This window comes from Siphateles boraxobius, unplaced genomic scaffold (assembly GCF_051911475.1).
Source record: "Siphateles boraxobius isolate OS27281-9 unplaced genomic scaffold, OSU_SipBor_1 41, whole genome shotgun sequence".
In the NCBI taxonomy this organism is placed as follows: domain Eukaryota; kingdom Metazoa; phylum Chordata; class Actinopteri; order Cypriniformes; family Leuciscidae; genus Siphateles; species Siphateles boraxobius.
Genome location: NW_027509042.1, coordinates 12,364,366 through 12,386,712, shown reverse-complemented (window position 1 = coordinate 12,386,712; position 22,347 = coordinate 12,364,366). Strand labels below are relative to the sequence as shown.

The 22,347-nt window shown below is 37.7% G+C and overlaps 3 protein-coding genes across 6 annotated transcripts; 1 reads left to right on the top strand and 2 right to left on the bottom strand.

Moving 5' to 3' along the window:
* Positions 1-3,696: 3,696 nt before the first annotated feature.
* cth (cystathionase (cystathionine gamma-lyase)) lies at positions 3,697-19,314 on the bottom strand. 3 transcript variants are annotated; one of them, XM_077198477.1, is made up of 14 exons: positions 19,284-19,314; positions 17,310-17,357; positions 11,272-11,493; positions 10,316-10,397; positions 10,137-10,232; positions 9,910-10,019; positions 9,543-9,677; positions 9,274-9,331; positions 9,111-9,188; positions 6,987-7,139; positions 6,159-6,280; positions 6,026-6,078; positions 5,072-5,210; positions 3,697-4,300 (listed from the first exon to the last, which is right to left on the bottom strand). In XM_077198477.1, exons 3-14 carry the CDS (start codon positions 11,452-11,454, stop codon positions 4,286-4,288), a joined length of 1,224 nt encoding a protein of 407 aa, XP_077054592.1. In that variant the 5' UTR covers positions 11,455-11,493; positions 17,310-17,357; positions 19,284-19,314; the 3' UTR covers positions 3,697-4,285. The 3 variants fall into 3 exon arrangements, with proteins under 3 accessions (XP_077054592.1, XP_077054591.1, XP_077054590.1); XM_077198476.1 differs by lacking the exons at positions 17,310-17,357; positions 19,284-19,314 and adding an exon at positions 11,575-11,998; XM_077198475.1 differs by lacking the exons at positions 17,310-17,357; positions 19,284-19,314 and having other exon boundaries at positions 11,272-11,589.
* On the top strand, positions 12,598-14,956 carry LOC143706513 (T-lymphocyte activation antigen CD80-like). Its single transcript, XM_077198480.1, has 5 exons — positions 12,598-12,730; positions 12,871-13,203; positions 13,299-13,580; positions 13,765-13,923; positions 14,001-14,956. Exons 1-5 carry the CDS (start codon positions 12,682-12,684, stop codon positions 14,078-14,080), a joined length of 903 nt encoding a protein of 300 aa, XP_077054595.1. The 5' UTR covers positions 12,598-12,681; the 3' UTR covers positions 14,081-14,956.
* On the bottom strand, positions 17,310-22,341 carry nit2 (nitrilase family, member 2). Of its 2 annotated transcripts, XR_013192984.1 has the most exons (11): positions 22,223-22,330; positions 21,676-21,794; positions 21,303-21,423; positions 21,128-21,216; positions 20,685-20,778; positions 20,111-20,185; positions 19,944-20,022; positions 19,758-19,856; positions 19,613-19,668; positions 19,284-19,520; positions 17,310-17,357 (listed from the first exon to the last, which is right to left on the bottom strand). XR_013192984.1 is itself a non-coding variant. In XM_077198481.1 (10 exons), the coding sequence occupies exons 1-10, from the start codon at positions 22,248-22,250 to the stop codon at positions 19,426-19,428; spliced, it is 855 nt and encodes a 284-aa protein (XP_077054596.1). In that variant the 5' UTR covers positions 22,251-22,341; the 3' UTR covers positions 17,983-19,425. The 2 variants fall into 2 exon arrangements, 1 of the variants encoding a protein (XP_077054596.1); XM_077198481.1 differs by lacking the exon at positions 17,310-17,357 and having other exon boundaries at positions 17,983-19,520; positions 22,223-22,341.
* Positions 22,342-22,347: the final 6 nt, after the last annotated feature.

Sequence of the window (22,347 nt, the reverse complement as noted above, 5' to 3'; positions counted from 1 at the left end):
AACATGACCAATAAGTTGCCACCTGTTCTAGCAAAACATTACACACCGAAGACAATATTCCTCCGCCCAGGCGAGCAACCAACTAGAAAAGGTGTTAAAACAAATTCTCGCCCAGGACAACTGGAAGCTGCTAGGGACTGGAAAATGCTGGCTGATCTTGATCAGTGGCTTATTTTTCCACCTGAGATTGCCACCACTAACCTTCGACCAGATATTGTTTTGTGGTCTGGATCAGCACGGATTGTTCAACTGATAGAGTTAACAGTGCCATGGGAGGATGCTGTAGATGAGGCATATGAGAGGAAGAAACTGCAGTATGCTCAGCTGGCCACTGAAGCAGAACAGCGAGGATGGAGAGTCCGGGTTTATCCAGTGGAAGTGGGTTGTCGAGGATTTGTGGCACACTTTACAACCCGGTTCCTTAGAGACGTCGGATTCAGTGGCCAAGAGTTGCGTCGCACAGTAAAGAACTTATCTGAAGCAGCAGAAAGGAGCAGCAACTGGCTGCGGTTGAGACGGAAAGATTCTGGCTGGCTGTGTACAGGCTGCCACGCTACAGTTTCGAAGATTTCTTGAAAAACTAAAAGAGTCTGTTGGTTTAGTTGTATAGTTTGCATAGTAGTTACAGTAATTACGTCCTGTGTATTTTGCGTGAATGAGGATTGGTGTTTGGACAGATATTGTGTTTTGCGGTAGTATGCCATACGGAACCGTTGCCACTGACCTGCTTTAACGACTGCAGTGGGGCTCGACAGCCTTAGTCAAACGGGTTGGCGCGTATGGTCAGGTTGCGGAGATTGTGAGAGATTGTGGGTAGGTCACATGTGAACTACGAGGAAGGAGCAACCTCAGCAGCAGGATTTAAGGGTAGGTAAGCTGGGCTGAGTTGAGTGGGGGACGGAGAGGGGTGACTCTGGGACGCCAGAGTCACTGTCGAGCCCTCTTGAGGTGTCGTGGGCTAGTCAACAAAACACTGAGGACGGAAGGTGCCCACTTGAAGACCCTAGAGATGTCCCCTACTCAGCTCAATCCAGACTGTTGTCATGCTGATACACTGGGGAGACCGAACCGTGGTTGCAGCTGTGTGAGCTGACGCGCCAAATACCCTGCAGCCATTAACACCAGACAGAAGGAGATTCACATCACCAGATGGAAAGAGGCGTAAATGGATGGAGAAGCATAGGTTACTGTAAAGCTACGTCTTAGTTGTTGCTTATCTTGGCGAAAGTCGAGTACAAATCAGCATGAAGTTTTAACATCTACTCACGTGTAATGGAAATCAGCAGTACGGTGTGGCATGGAGTCGATCAGTCTGTGGCACTGATAAAACTGACAAAAGGTCATTGCTAAAGAGACTGACTGTTCACAGAGCTCTGTGTCCAAGCGCATTAATAGAGAGGCAAAGGGAAGGAAAAGATGTGGTAGAAAAATGTGTACAAGCAATAGGGATAAACGCACCCTGGAGAGGATTGTAAAACAAAACTCATTCAAAAATGTGGGGGAGATTCACAAAGAGTGGACTGCAGCTGGAGTCAGTGCTTCAAGAACCGTCACGCACAGACGTATGCAAGACATGGGTTTCAGCTGTCGCATTCCTTGTGTCAAACCACTCTTGAACAAGACACAGCGTCAGAAGCGTCTCGCCTGGGCTAAAGACAAAAAGGAATGGACTGCTGCTGAGTGGTCCAAAGTCATGTTCTCTGATGAAAGTAAATTTTGCAATTCAAGGTCCCAGAGTCTGGAGGAAGAGAGGAGAGGCACAGAATCCACGTTGCTTGAAGTCCAGTGTACTGAATTTGGGATTTTCATTAGTTGTCAGTTTTAATCATCACAATTAAATGAAATAAACATTTGAAATATATCAGTCTGAGTGTAATGAATGAATATAATATCCAAAATTTTCTCAGGGCAAACAATGGAGAACTATCTCAAAACATAAAAACAGTTGATGGTCATCCAACAACACATTAAGTGTCAATCGTATGTAAACTTTTGAACTGGTTCATTTGTGTAATCAATTATTTTGTCTTGTGGACTATACACTCAACTAAAATAAAGGATTATTAGGAACACCTGTTCAATTTCTAATTAATGCAATTATCTAATCAACCAATCACATGTTTTCTTGGCACCCTTTAGGCCTCTTAGTGCCAATTGGGCATCGTTTAAATGCCACGGCCTACCTGAGCATTGTTTCTGACCATGTCCATCCCTTTATGGCCACCATGTGCCCATACTCGGATGGCTACTTCCAGCAGGATAATGCACCATGTCACAAAGCTTGAATCATTTCAAATTGGTTTCTTGAACATGACCATGAGTTCACTGTACTAAAATGGCCCCCACAGTCACCAGATCTCAACCCAATAGAGCATCTTTGGGATGTGGTGGAACGCGAGAATCGTGCCCTGGATGTGCATCCCACAAATCTCTATCAACTGCAAGATGCTATCCTATCAATATGGGCCAACATTTCTAAAGAATGCTTTCAGCACCTTGTTGAATCAATGTCACGTAGAATTAAGGCAGTTCTGGCGAAAGGGGGTCAAACACAGTATTAGTATGGTGTTCCAAATAATCCTTTAGGTGAGTGTATGTAAACATATGTTCAGGACAGTACTAAATACAAACACAATGTAATTTTTATTATCTTTATGATAAATGTATGACCACAACCGATTGTTATAACATAGTGGCAGTTAACACTGTTCCATTTAGAATAACATACAATGTTGTCTGCTTAAAAAGTTAACTTAGTCATAGTTGTGAACTTACATATATTCATGAAACTGTGAGCTGAACAGGAAATAAGTAGAGCAGAGCATGAAAGGCGCCTGGCAAGATCAAACATGAATCTTGATGAAGGAAAAAACATTATGTCACACAAGAGGCACAACTTCAGCTTTGCTTATGTTACAATTCATTCTATTACAGACCTAAAACATACTGTTTCCAAACTGTAAACGCATTAAATATTAAACATTGATAGAACATTAAACAGTAGGCTACTTATTAAAAAAAAAACATAGAATGAACTTTACACCTGAGTCCTGACCCTTTAAGAGATTAGGGATGACGTTTTGCATGCGCTAGGTCTTAAATGGGCAGTAATATGTAGAGTTTATGACTCTGAGCACAACCTTTGTCACTGAATACCTGGGTTAATGGTGTTGTGCTTCCTGTGGTTACATTTTGCTAAATGGACCTTTTAGTCAGTTAATACCATAATTGACGTGCTTTTTTTATTTGATACAAAATATATGCCTTGTGGCAAGATGGTGTGAAACAGGCATTGACATACAGTCACAAACAAAAAGGCATTTAATACTTTCTGACAGTTTCATGCCTTAACTGATTCCCACTGAATGTCATTTATCATTAAAACCGTGCATATAAAAAGCTAAATTGAAAGTCAAGAATTGAAAAATATTTGCCATCCTGATTAAATATTTAGCATATTTTTCTTCATTCCTGTTTGAGAAATACATTTAAGCCTGAAAAATACTGCAGATAAATAATTACTTCTCAATTCAAGCTGTCTTCGCAACATTATTTATCTATTTGTTAGATCGGCTCATTAGATGTCTTTTAATATTTAACTTCCAATTACATGTGTGGAGCTTGTTGACTTCAAAGTGATTGCTTAAGATGTACAACCATCAAAGACGTTCAGGAACAAGACAAAACAGACAGAGAGACTACAAATGGCTTTTAATGGGTCTGGCAGCACAGACAAAGATCAGATGTGATCCCTTTAGAATTGAAATTGCGCCAATATAAAGAATTTAAAATACAAAACTGATATATGAAGGGTGACTTGAAACATTGAGGTGGCTTTGCATCTTTGATGCAGAAAATAAAGAATGATTGTGCATTACTTGAGTAACTCTGAAGGTGTCTTTTTTCTTCTCGATCAACTTGAATCACTCATTTATACACAGTCTATATATAAAAAAAAAAAGATACAAATTTTCATTTGCATCATATATCAGATTTCCCTTGCAGTCCTGACATTTTCCTGTATTAAAACTTTAATAGTGGAGGCTGTATTGTTTAGTCCCACAAACTCAAACTATAATTACAAAAAGCAGAAACACAAAAGCAGCAAATCTCCAGTACTTTGAATGATGAGTTTCTTAAGGTTATTTGTTCCCTGACAAATACAGTTACATTTTCAGTCATATACTAAGTAAGGATAAATGTGCCAAAAAAGAAAGAAAAAAAGTGTCCTCGTCTCATCCACATGTGGCATCACTGCTGTTCCTGATTGATCTTGATCAGTCTCTTACTTTTTTGGATGCTGTTTTAAAAAAGAAACCGTTCCATGACATTAGATTAATTCATGAAATTAGTATTTGGTTAAATAAGATTCATTTCTATAATGTAAATATAAAAATGTCTATACACAAAGAAATAAAATACACAAAAAAACAATAATATTGTGAAATATTAATGCAATTAAATGTATTTAACAATTAAAAAATATATTTTAATGTATATTTTTTAATGTAATGCATTCCTGTGATGACAAAGCTGAATTTTCAATAGCATTTACACATGTCTTCAGTGTCACATGATCCTTCAGAAATCATTTTATTATGATCTCAGAGTTGACACACTTATAAAAAAAAAATTTTTAAAAATCATTTCAGGGAATAAAATCAATTTAGATGAGGATGCACCATTGCACCACATGAAAGCATGAAATTGGAGGAAATTAGCAAAAATTGCACAAATACTGATAAAATAATTTAGTACAGGATAGCTTTTCCCTTTGTTTTTTTTTTAAAAAGTTTAGCCGTGTGCAATCAGAAGGAATCCAATTATTGGACGATCATTTTTGTTCCCGAGACATCCACAGAAGATATATGTACACATTTTAATATTTAGACCACTTCTATTGATTGCTATCAGGGTGTAAACAAAAGGTGTTTATAAAACAAATTGTCTACCTTTAGTTGTTGCTAATTTCCTTACCAGTAATTTGGGTTTTATGTATGTATATATATATATATATATATAATAAAAATTACAGATAAGCATGTGCACAAATATGTTGTGAAATACTCACTGCAGCACAGAGGGCTTGGTCTAGGTCTGCAATAATATCTTCCTCATCCTCCAGGCCCACCGACAGACGAATGAGTGTATCACTGATTCCCAGCTCTTTCCTCTCACTCTCAGGAACTGAAGCATGAGTCATAATCGCTCTGGAAAAGGAGAGTGCACCATGGGAAATGGAGGTGCATGAAATGTCCCCTCAAAACGAGTTAAGGATCTCAAATCTCATTTCCAGGATAAATCATGATAACATTGGTGTAGATGCGATATCAAGAAAGATTTAGCAAGAGATATAACAGTATTGTGTGAAATCTGTCTATTGGAGCCTTATCAATGTGTGCGCCGAATACCTCTTAAGTAAACTGACCCTGGAACATATTCAAAGAAGTTGCCATGGCTATTTACATAACCTGGAAGTTACCTTTAGGAACCAAAAATTGACGTATCCGCACAAATTTACCAAGATAAATTGCATAATCTGCTTTCTGGAATATCACCAGACAACACAAGTGTTGTTTCTGCAATTTCCATTTAGTACAGTCCAAACCTGCTCCTGGAGGGCCACTGTCCTGCAGAATTTAGCTCCAACTTACCTCAACAAACCTGCCTGGAAGTTTCTAGTATGCAAGACCTTGATTAGCTGGTTCAGGTGTGTTTAATTGAGGTTGGAGCTAAACTCTGCAGGACAGCGGCTCTCCATGAGCAGGATTAGACACCCCTGCTTTAGAACAACATCTAAGTTATTGCGCCCCCCTGTGGTCATAAAAGTCCTCTTAAACGATTTTTACGACTCACACATACATCCACACTTACTATACCCTGCATATTTGGCATATGCGTTTCACAAACCAAAAGATTGTGATTATACTTGATGAATTTTTATTTTTTTGCTATGTGCTCTGGATTTAAATCAAATCTTCCCTCAGAACAGCCAGTGGATTTGGATAGTGTGCTCAGTACTTACGGGTGCTCTGCTAGACTCTCATAACCACCAAGACTTTCAGCAAGCGCAAATAACTGAAATGCAAAATACAACATAGATTCTTTAAAAATGTAGAATGGAAAAGATTTTCAAACAATATGTAGTTTCACCGTACCTTCAGATTGCTGAGGAAAGTTGAGGCGTGCTCCAGTTTTCCTTTAATGTAGAAAGTGATCATCCCAGGACAGCCTGTGCACTGTTTCTTTGTCAGCTCGTGCTGAGGGTGAGATGGAAGACCTGGAGTGAAAAAAAAAGATGATCAGGAGTCAATCAAGTCTGACTGGAATCCCTCAATATCAGTTAGATTTGAACAACACAGTTCAATGTTGCCCGCAGGTGGCTTAATACCAATGAAGCTCAATAAACTAACATTCAAAATAATAATTATAAAAAACTTTTATTCAGCAAGGAATTTGGAATTTCCTATGAGATAACAAGGATACATTAAACAGACTAAAATGACAGTAAAGAGTTTTATATTGTTACAAAAGTTATTTCAAATAAATATTGTTCTTTTAAACATTCTATTCATCAAAAAAAAAGTTAAAAAAGGGCATCACAGTTTCTACAAAAATATTAAGTAGCACAACAGTTTTCAACCATAAGAAATGATTCTTGAGCACCAAATCAGCATTTTCAAATGATTTCTTAAGGATCGTGTGAGAAAAGTTAGAAAAATAGAAAAGTTATTTTAAATCATAATAATGTTTTGTATGACTATAAGTTCATTTTGATTTTTTTTTAATTAATGCAGTCTTTTTGATCATAAGAGGCTTCTTTCAAATACATTAAAACATCAACCCTAAAATTTGTGGGTAGTGTATAGAAATTTACAATATCACACTCATGCAGTATTATCAACTCAAACTTAAGCAATCACCAACATTTGTCAAATTCAGCCGACATACACTTCTAAGTAATGTGAGGATAATAACACAGACACCTGGGAAGATGACTCTGTCCACTCTTGGGTCGGCCTCTAGAAACTGTGCCGCTGCCAGTCCGTTCTTAAAGTGCTGCTTCATTCTCAGGTGCAGTGTCTTCAGACCTCGGTTGCACATATAACAGTCAAATGGAGAGGGAACGGCCCCAAGTGCTGAATTAAAGAAAGGAAGAGAGAGATTGCAATAACCCTTCTACTTGTGCTATGCTCATTTTCAGTGTTACAGCAATACATTTTACACAACCTCTTAGCAATGGGACTACAGGTAATAACAAAAGGGAAATATTGCCGGCAAATATTAAAACAGGATATTACCTTCACCTGAAGACAAGTAACTTTCTTTTCAAGTGAATGAAAGGCATTTGTCTTGTCCCTTACAAAAGACCCCCAATAAGGTATATAAAAGAACTTCATTCTTGCTAGAATTCCTTGTTCGCAGAGAAATATTTGAAGATTACACCAGGTGTCTCTCTCTAGTATGTTAAAACACAACATCTTCTGTATGTTTATGTACATTATGAGACTAAACTGAACCTTTAACACTCTTTGGTGATAAGCTCAGTGGTCTATGATTCCTTGGCCTTGAGATTCCCTCAATAAAAAATAAAAAAACTGCAATCAGGTTTAGTACTTCACGGTGTAACAGAAGTTTGTATGCACATTTGTTTGTTTGTTAAGATTATATTTCAAATCAGCATTTAAATCTGACAACAAGAAAATCATTATTTTTCTTCAAAGCTTAAAAGATGCATCTGTCCAAATAAAATTAAAAAATTGTACCAAATGAGTAAACATGTCACAGTCTGGGTTTAGTTCCATTTTCATGGACTTTTAGTTTGTCTTCAGTAACATGTTTCCTTTGTTCTAGTTTCCCGCCATTAATCTGTTACCATGGACACGTATTTATTGATCACACCTGCTTGACATTTAGTTTGTTATCTTGTGTATAAATGCTCTCCATTTTCAGTTCCTCATAGTCTGGTATTGTTTGCTTCTTGCTACATGCTGCACATTACCTGCGTCTCTTATTGGATTCTTTGAGTTTGTTTTGGAACCTTTTTCACCCTTCTCTTCATCATCTGAACCAACCCACCAATAATCTAATGCAAATGTGCATTGGGCCAATGCATTTTATTATGTTTTATACATTGGCTTTATTTCAAAGGGTTATACACTTCTCTTATTAATGCAATAAACTGCTTGTGAAATACACCAATACACTACAGCCCTTTTGATCTTGAGTCATGCATAAAGAAATGAGCTGTTGGCCAAAGATGTTATAAGCCAGATTATCTCCATAAAATCAAAATTGATGATTCTTGTTTTTAACGAAATATTGCAGTATAGCTATATTATGAATTTATGATTTGTTTGTGCACATGTTAATTTAGTCTTTAAACAAAATACCTTCCCCTCCCTCTTGCAGCAAAATCTCTGCTCTTTTATGATGCCCTGTTTTTTCAGTGTGAGGGCAGGACCACCTGTCATATACATGAGATCACAGCCATAGCAAACCACAACCATCCAACGATCCAGTCAATTCCCTGATGCACAAAATCAAGGTCCGTCCTAAATTTTTTCTTCTTCAAGAAGCCGTTTTACTATACATCACAATAGTGAAGAAAATACTATTGCGACTTCCGTTTCATGCTGACTTTAACGGTTTCAGTTTAGATTAAAGTCCCCCTGTGGTGGAAATCAAACTTTTAATGTTGTTTGTGTCTATATGGTGTTTTTAATATTCTTTAAGATAAACCATGTGCAAAAGCATAAGTCAACAGCACTCTGGAGTATTTTCTCCTTAAAACTGCAGTGAACCAAAGACAGTCTCAAAAACGCAGTTTGAAATCGCTGGTGTTTCTGACGTCACAAACTACCTTGTAACCAATCACATCAACATGTGATCGTAACGAATGGATGTTTGAGCTGGTGTGAGTGAGTGGAGGCGGGGCTAATTTGCATAATAGAACCGCGTATACTAAATGAGGCAAGTGTGTAGTTACATTCAAGCTATTTTAAGGCATGAAGAATTTTTTTTCAACGTTTAAATGTAATTTTGGTGATCAAAGATGAGTTTTAAGGGATACAATTATTGACTACAGGGGGACTTAAGTAAAGACTTACCATTTTGCAAAAACTTCAGCCGTTCATAGAGGTCCTCACGGTTGAGAGACATCAATCCCATGACAACATCGCTGTGTCCTGAAATTATACTGATTATTTTAAGTTTGATCAAGCAAGTCTTCAATTATGTAAGGTTCATATCTAATTTTTCATTTGTTTTTACCATTCATGTATTTTGTTGCAGAGTACATGCAGATGTCTGCTCCAAGTGCAAGAGGGCGCTGTTCCAGTAATAAGAAAAATGGTGAAATAATTAAATGAATACTTAGTTCTGTTAAAGGATACTCTATCCTTGCACTGGAGTATTGTGCACAAAACTTAATCAAATTAAATTGTTACATATTTAAGTCAGCTTTTAATTTTCTTTCATATCCCAAGTTATCTACTCTAAGTCATTAAAAGAACATCAGCGAAGAAAATAAATGTGTATACCTGAAAGTAAGCTGACATGAAAGTGTTGTCCACAACAACAATTGTATCCTTGTTGTGCGCATGGACAATATCTGAACAGCCCTGAATGTCCACGACCTTCATAGTAGGGTTTGTGGGCGTTTCAATCCACACCATCTGTAGAAACAGGGATATATATTACCCCATTTTAGTTAGAGTGGAACTTCCCAGACCTGATTAACACATATTCTGTCAGGTTTAATTGTGTAACTAAATATTTCCAAATCCTACACCCACTTAATCACAGTAATTTTATCAGAGGCGGAGCTATACACTGCTGAGAAATAAAAGGAAGATTTAAAAACCTGTTTGCGTTCTTAAAAAAAAAAAAATTCTCTGCCAGGTGTACCTTTGTATTCGGTTTTAAAGCTGCTTTTAGCTCATCTAGCTTCGTGAGGTCAGCAAATGAGACATCAAGGCCAACTTCTGCAGCAATTTGCCTGAAATATCGGTTAGTTCCTGGTGAAGGGGGAAAGGTGACAGACTCAGAATCTCTCTTAAATTAACCTCAGCTTTTTACTCTCTTTTTTATCGAGTGTAATGGTTTAAATTGTTTTTTTAGGAGCAGTAACTCACCTCCATAAACATCATTCATGCACAAAATTCCATCTCCAGCCTTAAAAAGATGTGTAATGGTCAAAGTTGCAGCCAATCCAGAGGCAAGAGCGAGACCTATTATGAAAGTCAGAGCTTTAGGTTTACAGCAATGTCATTTGAAGATAATATAAATGATTTTGTGTTGGTAATGCACTCACAGTATTGTGCACCATCCAAAGCAGCGACAGCTTTCTCAAGACAGTTCCTTGTGGGATTTCCACTCCTGCTGTACTCAAAACCCTGGCAGATAAAACATTAGAGAAAAAAAAGGTGTTGAATTCAAAATACTATGCATACACAAGTGGTTTGAATTGTGCCAATAAAGTGTAAAATATGTAAGTGGGCAATAAAGAAACAATGTAAATTCATAGAAAAGCACATGCATTTATTTGAACCACCTGTTCTCATGACTCATACTGTTGAGTAAATATTCAGTCAACTTACAGCATCTTTGCTGATGTAATCTGTAACCACCAGATCCTAATTATTATGTTGACTGGTTTCGACAGGGGTTTAGGGCTTGAATCAGCTAAGACCATCTTCAACCAGCTATTTAAACAATTTTTTAAGCAAGGCGATAAGAATACTTATGACCTCAACCGGTGGTGTTGTAAAATGTCAATTTCATTTCGTTAATTCATCAAGTATTAACATAATAAGGCATCACTTGTGTTTAGGATCTTTCAAAAAAGTAAAAGCCGCTAAAAACCAGTCAGAAAACCAGCCTAGAGACCATCTAAAACCAGTAAGCCGGTTTAGACTGGTTTTTCAGTCCGATACCAGAAGCTGTGCTTAGTCACTGACATTGTGACACCTAACGCTACACAGCTTATTTCTGCGAGTCATTCATGTTGTTACCCTTGGTATATTAGTTTATATTTATAAAATATAAGTAAATCATACTTTTCTTTCACATTAAAAGTCCTGCCATTGTAGGCTACATTTCACATCAAACCCATTTAAATGGAAAATGCCCTGATCACAATAACAGTCGCGTTCTCCATTCAGTACACGCATCGATTGCGTTCATAACAACATACAATCTGCATTCAAATATCGGTCTAATACGAAACAGCACTTAATATATTCTCAATGTCAAACCATTACAACTTACCGCATGTTTCCCCGGACCGTGTTGTTTAAAGGTGGTAGACAGTGAAATCATAGGCACTACGGCCATACAGTTCCACTGCTCCGGCTCTGAACCAACGTGGATCGCATCTGTGGCGAACGATTGAAACACCGGCTGGAAGCCGGCTGAGGCTGAGCTGCTGTCGTTCTCCATGTGTGAAGCCATGCGCACTCCGGATATGGCTGACGATGAGATACAGGGTCCCTGAGATCACAGAAGAGTTACCAGCTCTCTTACTTACTGTAAATGGTTAACAGTAAAAGGAGGATTATATAGCAACAAAACCTTTCTACGCCAATCACTACACGTGTAGTGTCGGGCATGGAATGGATTGGCGATTACGCAGGGGCGTGCTGGGTCACGTGGTCGATGTTCAGCGCAATGATAGTGAACTGATGATGCAACATTTACATCACAAAAACTAAACCAAGCTGTCCAGTGCTTTTACAACCATAAAATCCAAGTTTTTCACATAAGAGGTTTACTCTATCTATCTATCTATCTATCTATCTATCTATCTATCTATCTATCTATCTATCTATCTATCTATCTATCTATCGCATTGAGCGTGACAGTCACTCATTTCGGTCTTTTTTCACGCTCTCCCGCCACACATTGTATTTCTCACGCTGAAAAACTATTTGTAATATATTTAATATGCCGCAGCGCCCAAAACTCTGGCCGCACCGCTCTCTAACCGGCGGGAGTCAAGCGCGTCTCCTCTCGTGTTGTTCGTCGAGCTACACAATAGCCAATCAGAAAATAGCACTATTGTATCTGGGTAAGATTAAACGCAACAACCAATGACAAAAATGTATCCAACCCCCCCAAGCTGGATGTCACTCTTGCCTGTCTTCAAAACTTGAGAGCCCTGTATCTATCTATCTATCTATCTATCTATCTATCTATCTATCTATCTATCTATCTATCTATCTATCGTGTAAACAAGAGTCATTTGAATCGAGTATGACCGGCATATGAACCTTTGACAGCTTTTTTTTTTGGACCTTTGACAGCTATTGAGAAGATTTAACAAAACAAGATGTCAATTTTTTCTGAATGTTTAAGGGGTACAAAAAAATTAATTTTGTGGTTATTCAAATTATTTGAAATTTGAATTTAATTAATTAATTATTTGCTTAAGGAGGCAAGTGCATTCCCCCACACTTTCTAAAATCACCAAAAATTAAATTTATTTAATTACTCACGCTATAGCCAAAAGAAACTATATGCAGTTTGGCATGTCATTTTGGTTTTGGGCACAGCCCAAAAGTATGATCTAACAAAAACTGACTCCACCAGTTTTATACCAGTTTGACAGCAATACACCTCCTCTCCTTGAGGTGCGCTTTTGAAAAAAACACATGACAATCTTTAAGGGATGACAGGGACATGTTTGGTGCTTTGCTCCTTGCCATCACAAGTGTTGCCTCAGTACAAGGTAAGTCCTGTGGGTGTTTCAATTAGTTCCAGCTCAGTCGACTCTTGATTCTGCCTTGACACATTAGATACATTGTATACACTGTAGGCTATTCTTTAGATTCAAGAATTACATTTGAACTCATATCTACTACTATCTAGCTGATGAATGCATAGTGGGAGTGATTGGGAAGCGTGTCCTCCTTCCCTGTGTTTATAATGGGGTGAAAATTTTGACCTCCTTCCACATCACATCTGAATGGAGAAGAGGAATGGAAATAATACACACTGCAGTCTGGATAGAGGGACAAGTGGACAATCAAAATGTGTCCCACAGTATCCTGACTATAGTGCAATCTTTAGCCCCCAAAACTGGAGATTTTTCCATGGAGTTACACGATATACATTTATCAGACACACATAATTACAGTTTTCATCTTACGCCTCATGGTGAAAAAAGCAGCTCTCTTTGCACTGTCTGTCTCACAGTAGCAGGTAAGGATAACATATTTAATGCAACCAGCTATAACTTTGACTTTTTGTTCTAAGTATTTTGGTTTCAAGCATTCAACATATTTATCTGCGTGCAGGTCATTTCAGCCATCCTACTTTATTAAGACAGAATGGAGTGGATGGTGGCGAAACCAGATTGTTTTGCAACTCCAGAGGATTTCCTGCTCCATCCATCTCCTGGCTTATCAACCATACACAGTGTCCTCCAGAAACATTAGTCACAACATTTATAAAAGTTCTACCTCAATCTGAACTCTACAACGTCACAAGTGTCCTATCCATCAACATATCAGCAGACACTGCCGTAACCTGTGTCATAGAAAACAACCTGCTGAACGAAACTTTGACAGCAACGAGCAGTAAGTACCTCAACAGTTTCCGTAATGGTGGTGGGATTTTTTTGCATACACCCATAATATGTCAAATATATGAATGTGTAATGTGAACAATACAGTAGTCAGAACTTGTTTCAGCCTGAGATGTACAGCAAACACAAAACAGTGATGAACAATATGAAGACGTGAGTTTTTTGTGTGTGGTCAGTTGGTGTTCGTTCAAGTACATCAGTGGTCCGGCTGTCAGAGCACATGTGGGCATTCAGCGCTGCTCTGTGTTTGGTTGTATTCTTCCTGGTGGTTGCGTCTTTGGGTTTGCAGAAGAAATGGGACCGAGATAGAAAAGGAAAGCAACACAGATGTGGAGGTACCAAAGACCTATTTATATGATGGTCTAACTACTATGTGGATTTGTTATATGACGATCATTTATTTGCGTTGCAGATTATTCATCTAGCGAGGGCACTGACATGATTGTGTTCGATTTGGAGCAATGGGCTTCCCTTCCAGAGACAGACGTGTAACATTGTAACACTGCGATTGACTGGAAATGATTCACAGTTTCATAGTCTGAATCAGGGGATGAATCAGCTTGAGATGCATGACACAAACTTTTCTTTCATTGAATATCCTTTTTTTATACAATCGGCTAAACAAAAGATGTGCAACTGAGTAGAATAAAACGTGTCAAGCTAAGAATGTGAATTGATCTGAATTCAATATGTAGAGATGAACAGCTCAAACTATTTTTATTAACCCTTTCACAAGTAAGTTTAAAATATTTTATCAGAGCCCCCAGCCTGAGTTTTTCAAGGCGACCGTTATTTAGAACTTGTCACTTTAATGTTTCCATGGTGACACTCATTGCTTGTCACGTGACAAAGCGCAACCACAACACAGCGCTGAATGAATGATGATCTGCTTTTATGTGATTTTCCTTTTTTTTATTAAAAATATTTACAAATGTTTTAGCTATAGCATGAAACACTTATATTCTGATTGTCAAATATGTGCAAGTGGATGTGTTTTGATGTTTAAACACCTTTATAACGATCGCGTTAGTTGAGCTGTATGCCCGATGGGCGGCGCCATGTTAGTTTGTTTCAAAGTTCAGAGAACCGGATCTGTTGGATTTACACGTCAATTCCTCCACTTCTCACGAAATGCATAAAGGTAAGTGGCCGGTGAACTGGGAGAAGAATAGGGTCAAATATAAAGCTACTTACACAATGTGTATCTGATATGAATAAAACGTTTCGTCTTATTATAATGTAAAGAATTATTATTGCCGCTTCCATAGACATCAGTGTGTATTTTACAAACTCAAAATCATTGTTTTGCTAGTACTTGTGTGTATTTAAATGTCTGAAACCTAAAATAAACATTATGTGGTGACAGCACTGAGTGGGTTCTTCTCTGGCTCAGCGCCAGCAAGACGCGAGAAAGCACGTTTGAATTTTGCAGTTGATCACGTGATGCACTGACCGTTCTAATCACACCGGTGTGATCTTATGCTCCAGGGACCAGCCAAGACTGATCACACCGGTGTGATCGTAGGTGTGAAAGGGTTAAGTATCAAGAAAAGATACGTTCTTGCTGCAGCATGTTAAGATATATGTTGTTGCGAAAGAGCTCATAATAACTTTCATAACTTCACATGTTTTTTCCAAAGTGGTTATGGCTTGAGCAGAAATGCAGATGAGTTATTAGTTCTATGTTCCACTGTAACTGGTAGGGCTGGGCGATAAATCGATTTTATCGATTAACTCGAATGTGTAGTTTACGCCGATTTTTTTGAATGAAAATCGGTTTTCTCTTTAACAACCGCCGACGCTCCCATCTGGGTTCCCGTAGTTCCGACCGGGCTCAGCGCTTGCCATGATAGAGATACACACAACATGGCAAATGAGCAAGACCGCGGCAGCAGAAGCATACCCGCCGAAAACATTTACAAGCTGAATCTACAGGGCCGCCAACTCTCACGAGTTCACTGTAAGAGACGCAATTCTGTCACTTTTTACACGCTCTCACGCCACACATCCATTTTCTCACGCAGAGAAAAATCGCGAAGCAAAGAGGACACTGACGCCGACAGACAAGACAGAGCAGGTTACTATCGATATGAAGCAGATTATCAGCTCTCAGATTCTGTCAGTTTTATTACAAAATTCAAACAATAAACACCGTTTTGGCGCTTGTAAAGGTGACGTGAAAGAACGATGGCAGATCTCAGTTCCAGCCGCACGTGAACCGAACATCTGTTAGGCTACTCTTTACTACCAACTTACCGAAATGTAATAAAATCCATCGATCAGTGTTTTTCAACCGCGGAAAGATGTCCATAAAACAGCTGGAGAACAACATATGTCACATAATGTTACATTTACCTCAGGGTGACTTTTAATGACCCATAGCACGCATGTTAGACGCATTATAAAATAAAAAAACGCATTATATTTAATTTGAGTTAGTTTTAACCTTTAATAATACCAGCTGACAGGGCTCTCTGTATGTTTACAGCATTAGGTGAATTTTTTTTTGGGAGAACAATTAACACATTAACGTATCTACTGTACCTATTTATCCAAAGGAATTTATATTGAATCAAGATCAGAATCAAATCACAAGAATTGAATTGAAATTGTGAAATTTGTGTTAAGATATAATAAAAACAGTAGCAAACCAGTAAACTTAATAAAATTATATTTAGTTACCAAATAATTTGACAATCACAATACACTTATTGTGATGCAAGTTTTTTGTTTTTTTACACATCCCCCCCAATCCCAATCCACCCATTTTATTTTTTGTTACATTTTCACTGTTTTCACAGACAGGGCCTGTCCTCTTGCCTTTTTGGCTTGTTGTTTCTGATTGCACTTTAATGGAGATCAAATCCCAGAAGGGAATATTAAAACAAAATTAAGTTAAAACTTGTTTTGAACAATTTCTTTGTCATCTGCAGATTGATTTTAAGTACGGAGAGAGAAAAATCGATTTAAATCGTAAATTGGATTTTTTTTTTTTTAAATCTGGGATTTTTTTTTTAGGCCATATCGCCCAGCCCTACTGTTATGTCATTCTCTCTGTTATCTGTTAAGGGGTGCTGTTGTGACTTAAGACAATTAAAATATATTTAGCAGCACTGATTAGCTGAAGGACAATTTTAGCACCACTGTTTCATATATAAACAAGACCTGCTTTTAATCAATGTGTAATATTTTAACTATTGTATTAGAGTCAGTGTAAATGGAAGGCCCCATGAGACAAAATTCATAACTGTACATACAACTGTAATTGTTTATAACAGAATTAGTAACAAAGCGCAAACTGTATTGCACTTGTTTTTGTAAATAATTCAAATGTTTTTGCTCTGTCGTAATCCACATTAATACTTTTAGTTACCCTGGAAGATAATTAGCCTGCTTTTAAAAGCACAAGAACATGAGTGAAGGTACTTTTTAGGCATTTTAGCTTTATAACTATTTTAACATGCTGAATGTGTAGTATTGTATAGTACAGTTCGGTAACTGTGTTAATCTTGTGTGAGGTTACATGAACACGGATGTCTTCTTCCATTGTCTGTAAATCATTTGTATGTACAATAAGTAAATGTTCTTAGAAAATACATTAAATCAAGACAGATGACCATGTCATGTTGGGAACTGAGTAGCTTTTTGTGAATAGCTGTTTTAAATAACTCCTAAAGCCCTTACTTTAAATGATCTAAAATACAACAGTTATCAAACTCACCTATGTCAGCAATTATTCAAAAGCCTCCTCTGATCCATCTTTTGTTAACTGCATGAAAAGAGAGCGCAGTTACCATGCCAACCAATACAACATTGCACATAAGAGGTCACTGAGCCAGAAAACACATCTTTGTGAGTAAACCACAGAGATGATGTGATTTCAAAAACAACAACAACAACAACAAAAACTCCCATTCCATTTTTAATAGACCAACTTCCTATTTTTTTATGGATTAAACTATATACACTGGAATTCCTGAATTGTTCGTCTTTCCAATCCTGGAGCAATATTTTTAACTAATTATTTCTTTTATTATTCAATGATGTTTAGTGTTCCCTATAATCCAACACGATCTCATGAAAGTGCTTTAATTCTCGTGCCATTTATACGCCAAAAATGTTTTTTTGGGTGCATATGCTGCTACGCAGTTTAAACCCCTTGGGTAGGATTATGGGTGCGGAGTGCGTGCGTATTACACACCATAAAGTGTGTATCATATGCTGGCGAAAACCGCGTATCATATGCTGGTAAAAAATATTTTTGGCATATAAATGGCACGAGAAATAAAATTTGTGGTACAGATACGTACTTTCATAAATGAGCCTTGTAACAATTCAATTTACTCCAATAGGCCTAGTTGGTAAAAAAAAAGATGCAATTTATATGAAGTAAATATTTTCCAGTTCATTTTTTAATCAGTTCTTTAGGGTGTAGTACAATGGCAATATAATGAAAAGGCAATTATTTTGATTTGAGGATCATTTATAGTAATCTCATGCCTTGCCTGCCAGAGTGCCTATAATAACCACCAGAGGTCACTCCTCCCTAGTCCATTACCATTCCATCAGGAACTACATTTCCCATTAACCTTTGCCTGGACACATTATCATGTGATTACACCCACCTGTGTGTCATTAGCTTGTTAATGTCTGTGAATATAAGCCCTGTGTTTTCCCTCTGTCTTTGCCAAGTCTGCATTTCTGAGCATTATTTTTGGTTTTCAGTGTCATTTTTTTGATCTTCTTCTTGTCTCCCTGAATTTCCATGTGTCTTAGACCATTATTATATGGATTGCCCTGGGGTTTTTACCGTATGCTTGTTATGTGGATTGCAATTGTAGATTACCATCAATAAAGCTGCGTTTGGATCTACAAACCCAAGTCTCGGCGCAGTTCCGTAACACTTAAAAGGAGCCGTATGTAAGAAATTTATTTCAATTAATCATAAAATGGGCTCTGATATACTTATATCACTGACAACAGTAGTCCGGCCAGGATATTGTCATTTAAAAAGTGAAGTTGCAGCCCTCAACTGATGTTGATGTTGTCATGTTGTGTTTTGGTCTGATGCGCCACCCTTCACCTATCTACCAATCACGAAGTCAGTGTTGCCAGTGGCGGCGCCAGGGGGAGCTAGGTGATGCTGTAGCTCCCCCTATAGCCATAGCACTCGCCCAGCACCCCCAAGAAATGTCTGTGATTTTTTTATATTTACATTTTAATGTCATGTTTGAATAGTGTTTTTCATGTTGTTAAAAATGGGTATTAAATAATAACTTAAAAATATATATTTAGTCTAAAAAACACGAGGCACAAACAGGCGATCTTCTTTGGCCAATGGACAAACGTTGAAAACGTTCAACGCCCGTTGAACGTTTGCAGACATCCCAAGTCTCCCGTATATTGATAGCGGCTCCCTGATGGCCGCAAATTAGTTAAGATCTCCCGGAATCTAGAGCTCGCGAGCTCCAAAGCGTGTAGCGCGCGATAGACAGAGAGAGGGAGAGACCTTGCCTGTGTGCGCGCATGAAGCGCATGTAAGACGACGATATTTTTCTAATGCACCACTTAACCTGTCCAGGAATAACTTTCCAATTTTTTAACCACTATAGGAGGAATGAAAGACCTCTATTATTTATTCCAAATATCATTTTTCATTGTAAGAGCATCAGCAAGATTACAAATTATGAGGCACTTGCTCTTCAATTAAAACATCTGTTGTGTGATTCCCCACAGTCCACTGATGAAGGCTTCACTGTAACATCTGACGTGTGCTGACTAAATCTGCCATGAATCAAGATTTAATGTCCACTGCAGTGCTTCGTCTGTACGAGTGTTCAGCCCTCCTGAACACTGTTAACACTGTATAGATCATTCCGTCGCTGTGTAGTGATTGGGATCTGCTGACGCACATCAGCCAAATACTGCAGATCTACAAGCAGAAGAGGAAGAGTATGTTTGCATTATGCTCAAATGGCTCTATATAGCTCACAATTTAAATACATGTAAAACACTGAAACTCACCTATGTCAGCATACACAACAGATTCCTCTGACCCAGCTTTGGTAATTACCTCCCCCCTGCAAGGAAAGAAGGCACAGGTACCAAACCATGATAATCTTTTCTAATGTATGCATAACCTGTAGCAAATAAGAGAGAAAGCACTTACCAAGGGTTAACCACAGAGCTGTGACCCCAGGCCACATAGCTGGCGGTCTCATCTCTTGCTGGTGAAGCAGTGGCCACATATACCTGGTTATCTACTGCCCTGTGGAAAGCACACAGACTGTCTTACAGGGGAATGGAGAAGAGAGAACTGAATAGTTCAGGAATTCTGGTGGTCTGGGATACTGACCTCCCCCTCTGCAGAAGCTCCCAGTGAGCTGGTCCTGTGGTCATATTGAAGGCACCAGGATATACCAAAAGCTGGCAACCTACATGGACAGAGATGTAAAGAAATCACATCAAGCATAAGTTATATTTTATTCAAATGTTCACATGTACCATTTTAAGAACGCTCACCTTTCTTGGCATAGATCTGTGCAAGCTCTGCAAACCTGATGTCATAACATATTCCCACACCTATTTTACAAAATGCTGCAAAGAAAGACATAAACTGTGTGATTATACATCTGGGGAGAGCAAATATATAAACGTAACGTATTGGAGACGTTTACCAATATTTATATTATGCCCAATACTGATAAGGCAATAATTGATAAATGACCAATATTTGAAATTATAATATATTTTTTCTAGATAAATTTAAAATAAACACAAAACTTAAAACAATTGTTTTAAAGACTATAAGTGTATTTAGGCATCAGAAAATTATAATGTACAAAATTGAAAATGGATATTCAGATAAAACTTACTAAATATTACATATAACAGTGTTATTCATTTATTAGTGTTTTTACAAATTAACTAAATGTCGAAATTGGGGAAATAAGTATGCACAAAAATCCAGTATATTCAGATAAATACCCAACATTGATACTGATGAATTTATAAAGAAATCTCTAATATTGGCCAATGAGCAATATAGTACCAGTATAACCATAGGTAACATGGTGAAGACTTCTATAACACTCACGTGTTTCAAACATGGATAAACTGTTTCCTGGACTTAGTGTTTCAGACTCTTGAAACCGTATTTTCCCCGGTACATCAATATCAAAGAGGTGAATCTGACGGAAATGGGAGGGAGAGTATGCATAAAGTGTTATTTTATTTATTTATTTTTTTATTTTTACATGTTCCACTTTAGCCAAATGATTAACCTAAAGGCTTACAATGCTTACAATTTTCAGCAGCCATTACTCTAGTCTTCAGTCACAGTGTCACATGATCCTTCCTAAATGATTCTAATATTCTGATTTGGAGTTTAAGAAACAATTTTCTTCTTATTATTAATGCTGAAAACAACTTACTTAATATTTTTGTGTCAACTGTGATAGATTTTTTTAGGATTCTTTGATGAATAGAAAGTTCTGAGATGTTTTGTAACACTATAAAATGTTTTTCACTGTCACTCACTTTCCTGTGTTGGACAAGCAGCTTTCCATCAGGTCCAAAAACTGAGCAGGTGTTATAGAGCTTCCCTCTATCCTCCTCAGGAATGGAACCTACAACATAGGCACAATCATGTAAGAGACTAGAAATGAATGGTATCTACCACACCAATGTGCTGGTTTGTGTCTGAGGGTCTCACCTCCCACTAAATAGACCCCACACTCCTTGGCTGCCTCTGACAACACCTGTGTGGACTCTCCTGGGATCTTCTCAGCATACTCAGCAAAGAACCCGGTTCCATAAGGGGAGTTGAAGCACTCCTACAAAAAACATTGATAAAGGATTATTAAATGTCATATTGCTCTATAAACCAATGTCTATGTAGCAATCAAACACATTCATTATGCATCAGTGGTGAAGAGTAATATACAGTAGTCAACATTTGAAGTGGATCAAAAAAGTTCATCAAAGTTGTCCTAAGACAAAATCCAAGTATAACTTTGATGAAAGGTTTTGATCCCCTTCAAATGTTTGACTACTGTATAATCTGAGATAGAGAATGTAATACTCACAGGTAAAACTACAACTTTTGCACCTTGGCTTGCAGCCTCCTTCACAAGTTGTTGTGCTCTTCCCAAGTTGTCAGCCTTAATCTTAGACACATGTAACTGCACCACAGCCAGACGAAACTCTAGGGGGCGGGCAGAAGATCAAGTTTGTTTATTAGCTGCTCCAGGTTAAATAATTTAACTCTTACAACTTTATAAACCAGCTGTCTTTTATCTGTTGGGGTTTGTTTTGGGACTTTGCGCTTTTGTCAAAGCAGATGCAGTCAAAACAAAACAAAAAACATCTCTTTATAGTTTCTTTTTAGGTTTGGGTGATTGAAGCTAAACGCACAGTCAACGCATGATAAGTGAACTACAACACTGTAATCAAAACATTTAAAAAATAAAAGTATTTTTAAGTTCAAACATTTGCACATTTAATCAGTCCAGTGTAAACTTCTCAATGCAAAGTGAAATTAGGGGTGCAACAATCAGCAAATAAAATATAAGAAATAGTATAATTCGAAGACATAGCATGTAAATAATATAAAATATATAAATATCTACTCACTCGACATTGCCTTATTGATAACAGACATAACAGGCTACTGCTCTGAACCATAGACTGTAAAAAAGCTCTGAACAGACAGTACATTGACAGTCATGCATTGCAGGACACTTACGCCCACTAAAATA

Coding starts and splice junctions, on each gene's coding strand:
- LOC143706513 (XM_077198480.1), top strand. CDS start 12,682: ATGTTTGGTGCTTTGCTCCTTGCCATCACAAGTGTTGCCTCAGTACAA. Junction 12,731..12,870: donor AAGTGTTGCCTCAGTACAAG/GTAAGTCCTGTG, acceptor ACTACTATCTAG/CTGATGAATGCATAGTGGGA. Junction 13,924..14,000: donor AAAGCAACACAGATGTGGAG/GTACCAAAGACC, acceptor TTTGCGTTGCAG/ATTATTCATCTAGCGAGGGC.
- cth (XM_077198477.1), bottom strand. CDS start 11,454: ATGGCTTCACACATGGAGAACGACAGCAGCTCAGCCTCAGCCGGCTTC. Junction 9,678..9,909: donor CTTTAAAACCGAATACAAAG/GTACACCTGGCA, acceptor CTGTTTCTACAG/ATGGTGTGGATTGAAACGCC. Junction 7,140..9,110: donor GCTGAAGTTTTTGCAAAATG/GTAAGTCTTTAC, acceptor TCTTTAATTCAG/CACTTGGGGCCGTTCCCTCT.
- nit2 (XM_077198481.1), bottom strand. CDS start 22,250: ATGTCTGTTATCAATAAGGCAATGTCGA. Junction 20,186..20,684: donor TTTATCCATGTTTGAAACAC/GTGAGTGTTATA, acceptor CTTTCTTTGCAG/CATTTTGTAAAATAGGTGTG. Junction 20,023..20,110: donor ACAGATCTATGCCAAGAAAG/GTGAGCGTTCTT, acceptor CTGTCCATGTAG/GTTGCCAGCTTTTGGTATAT.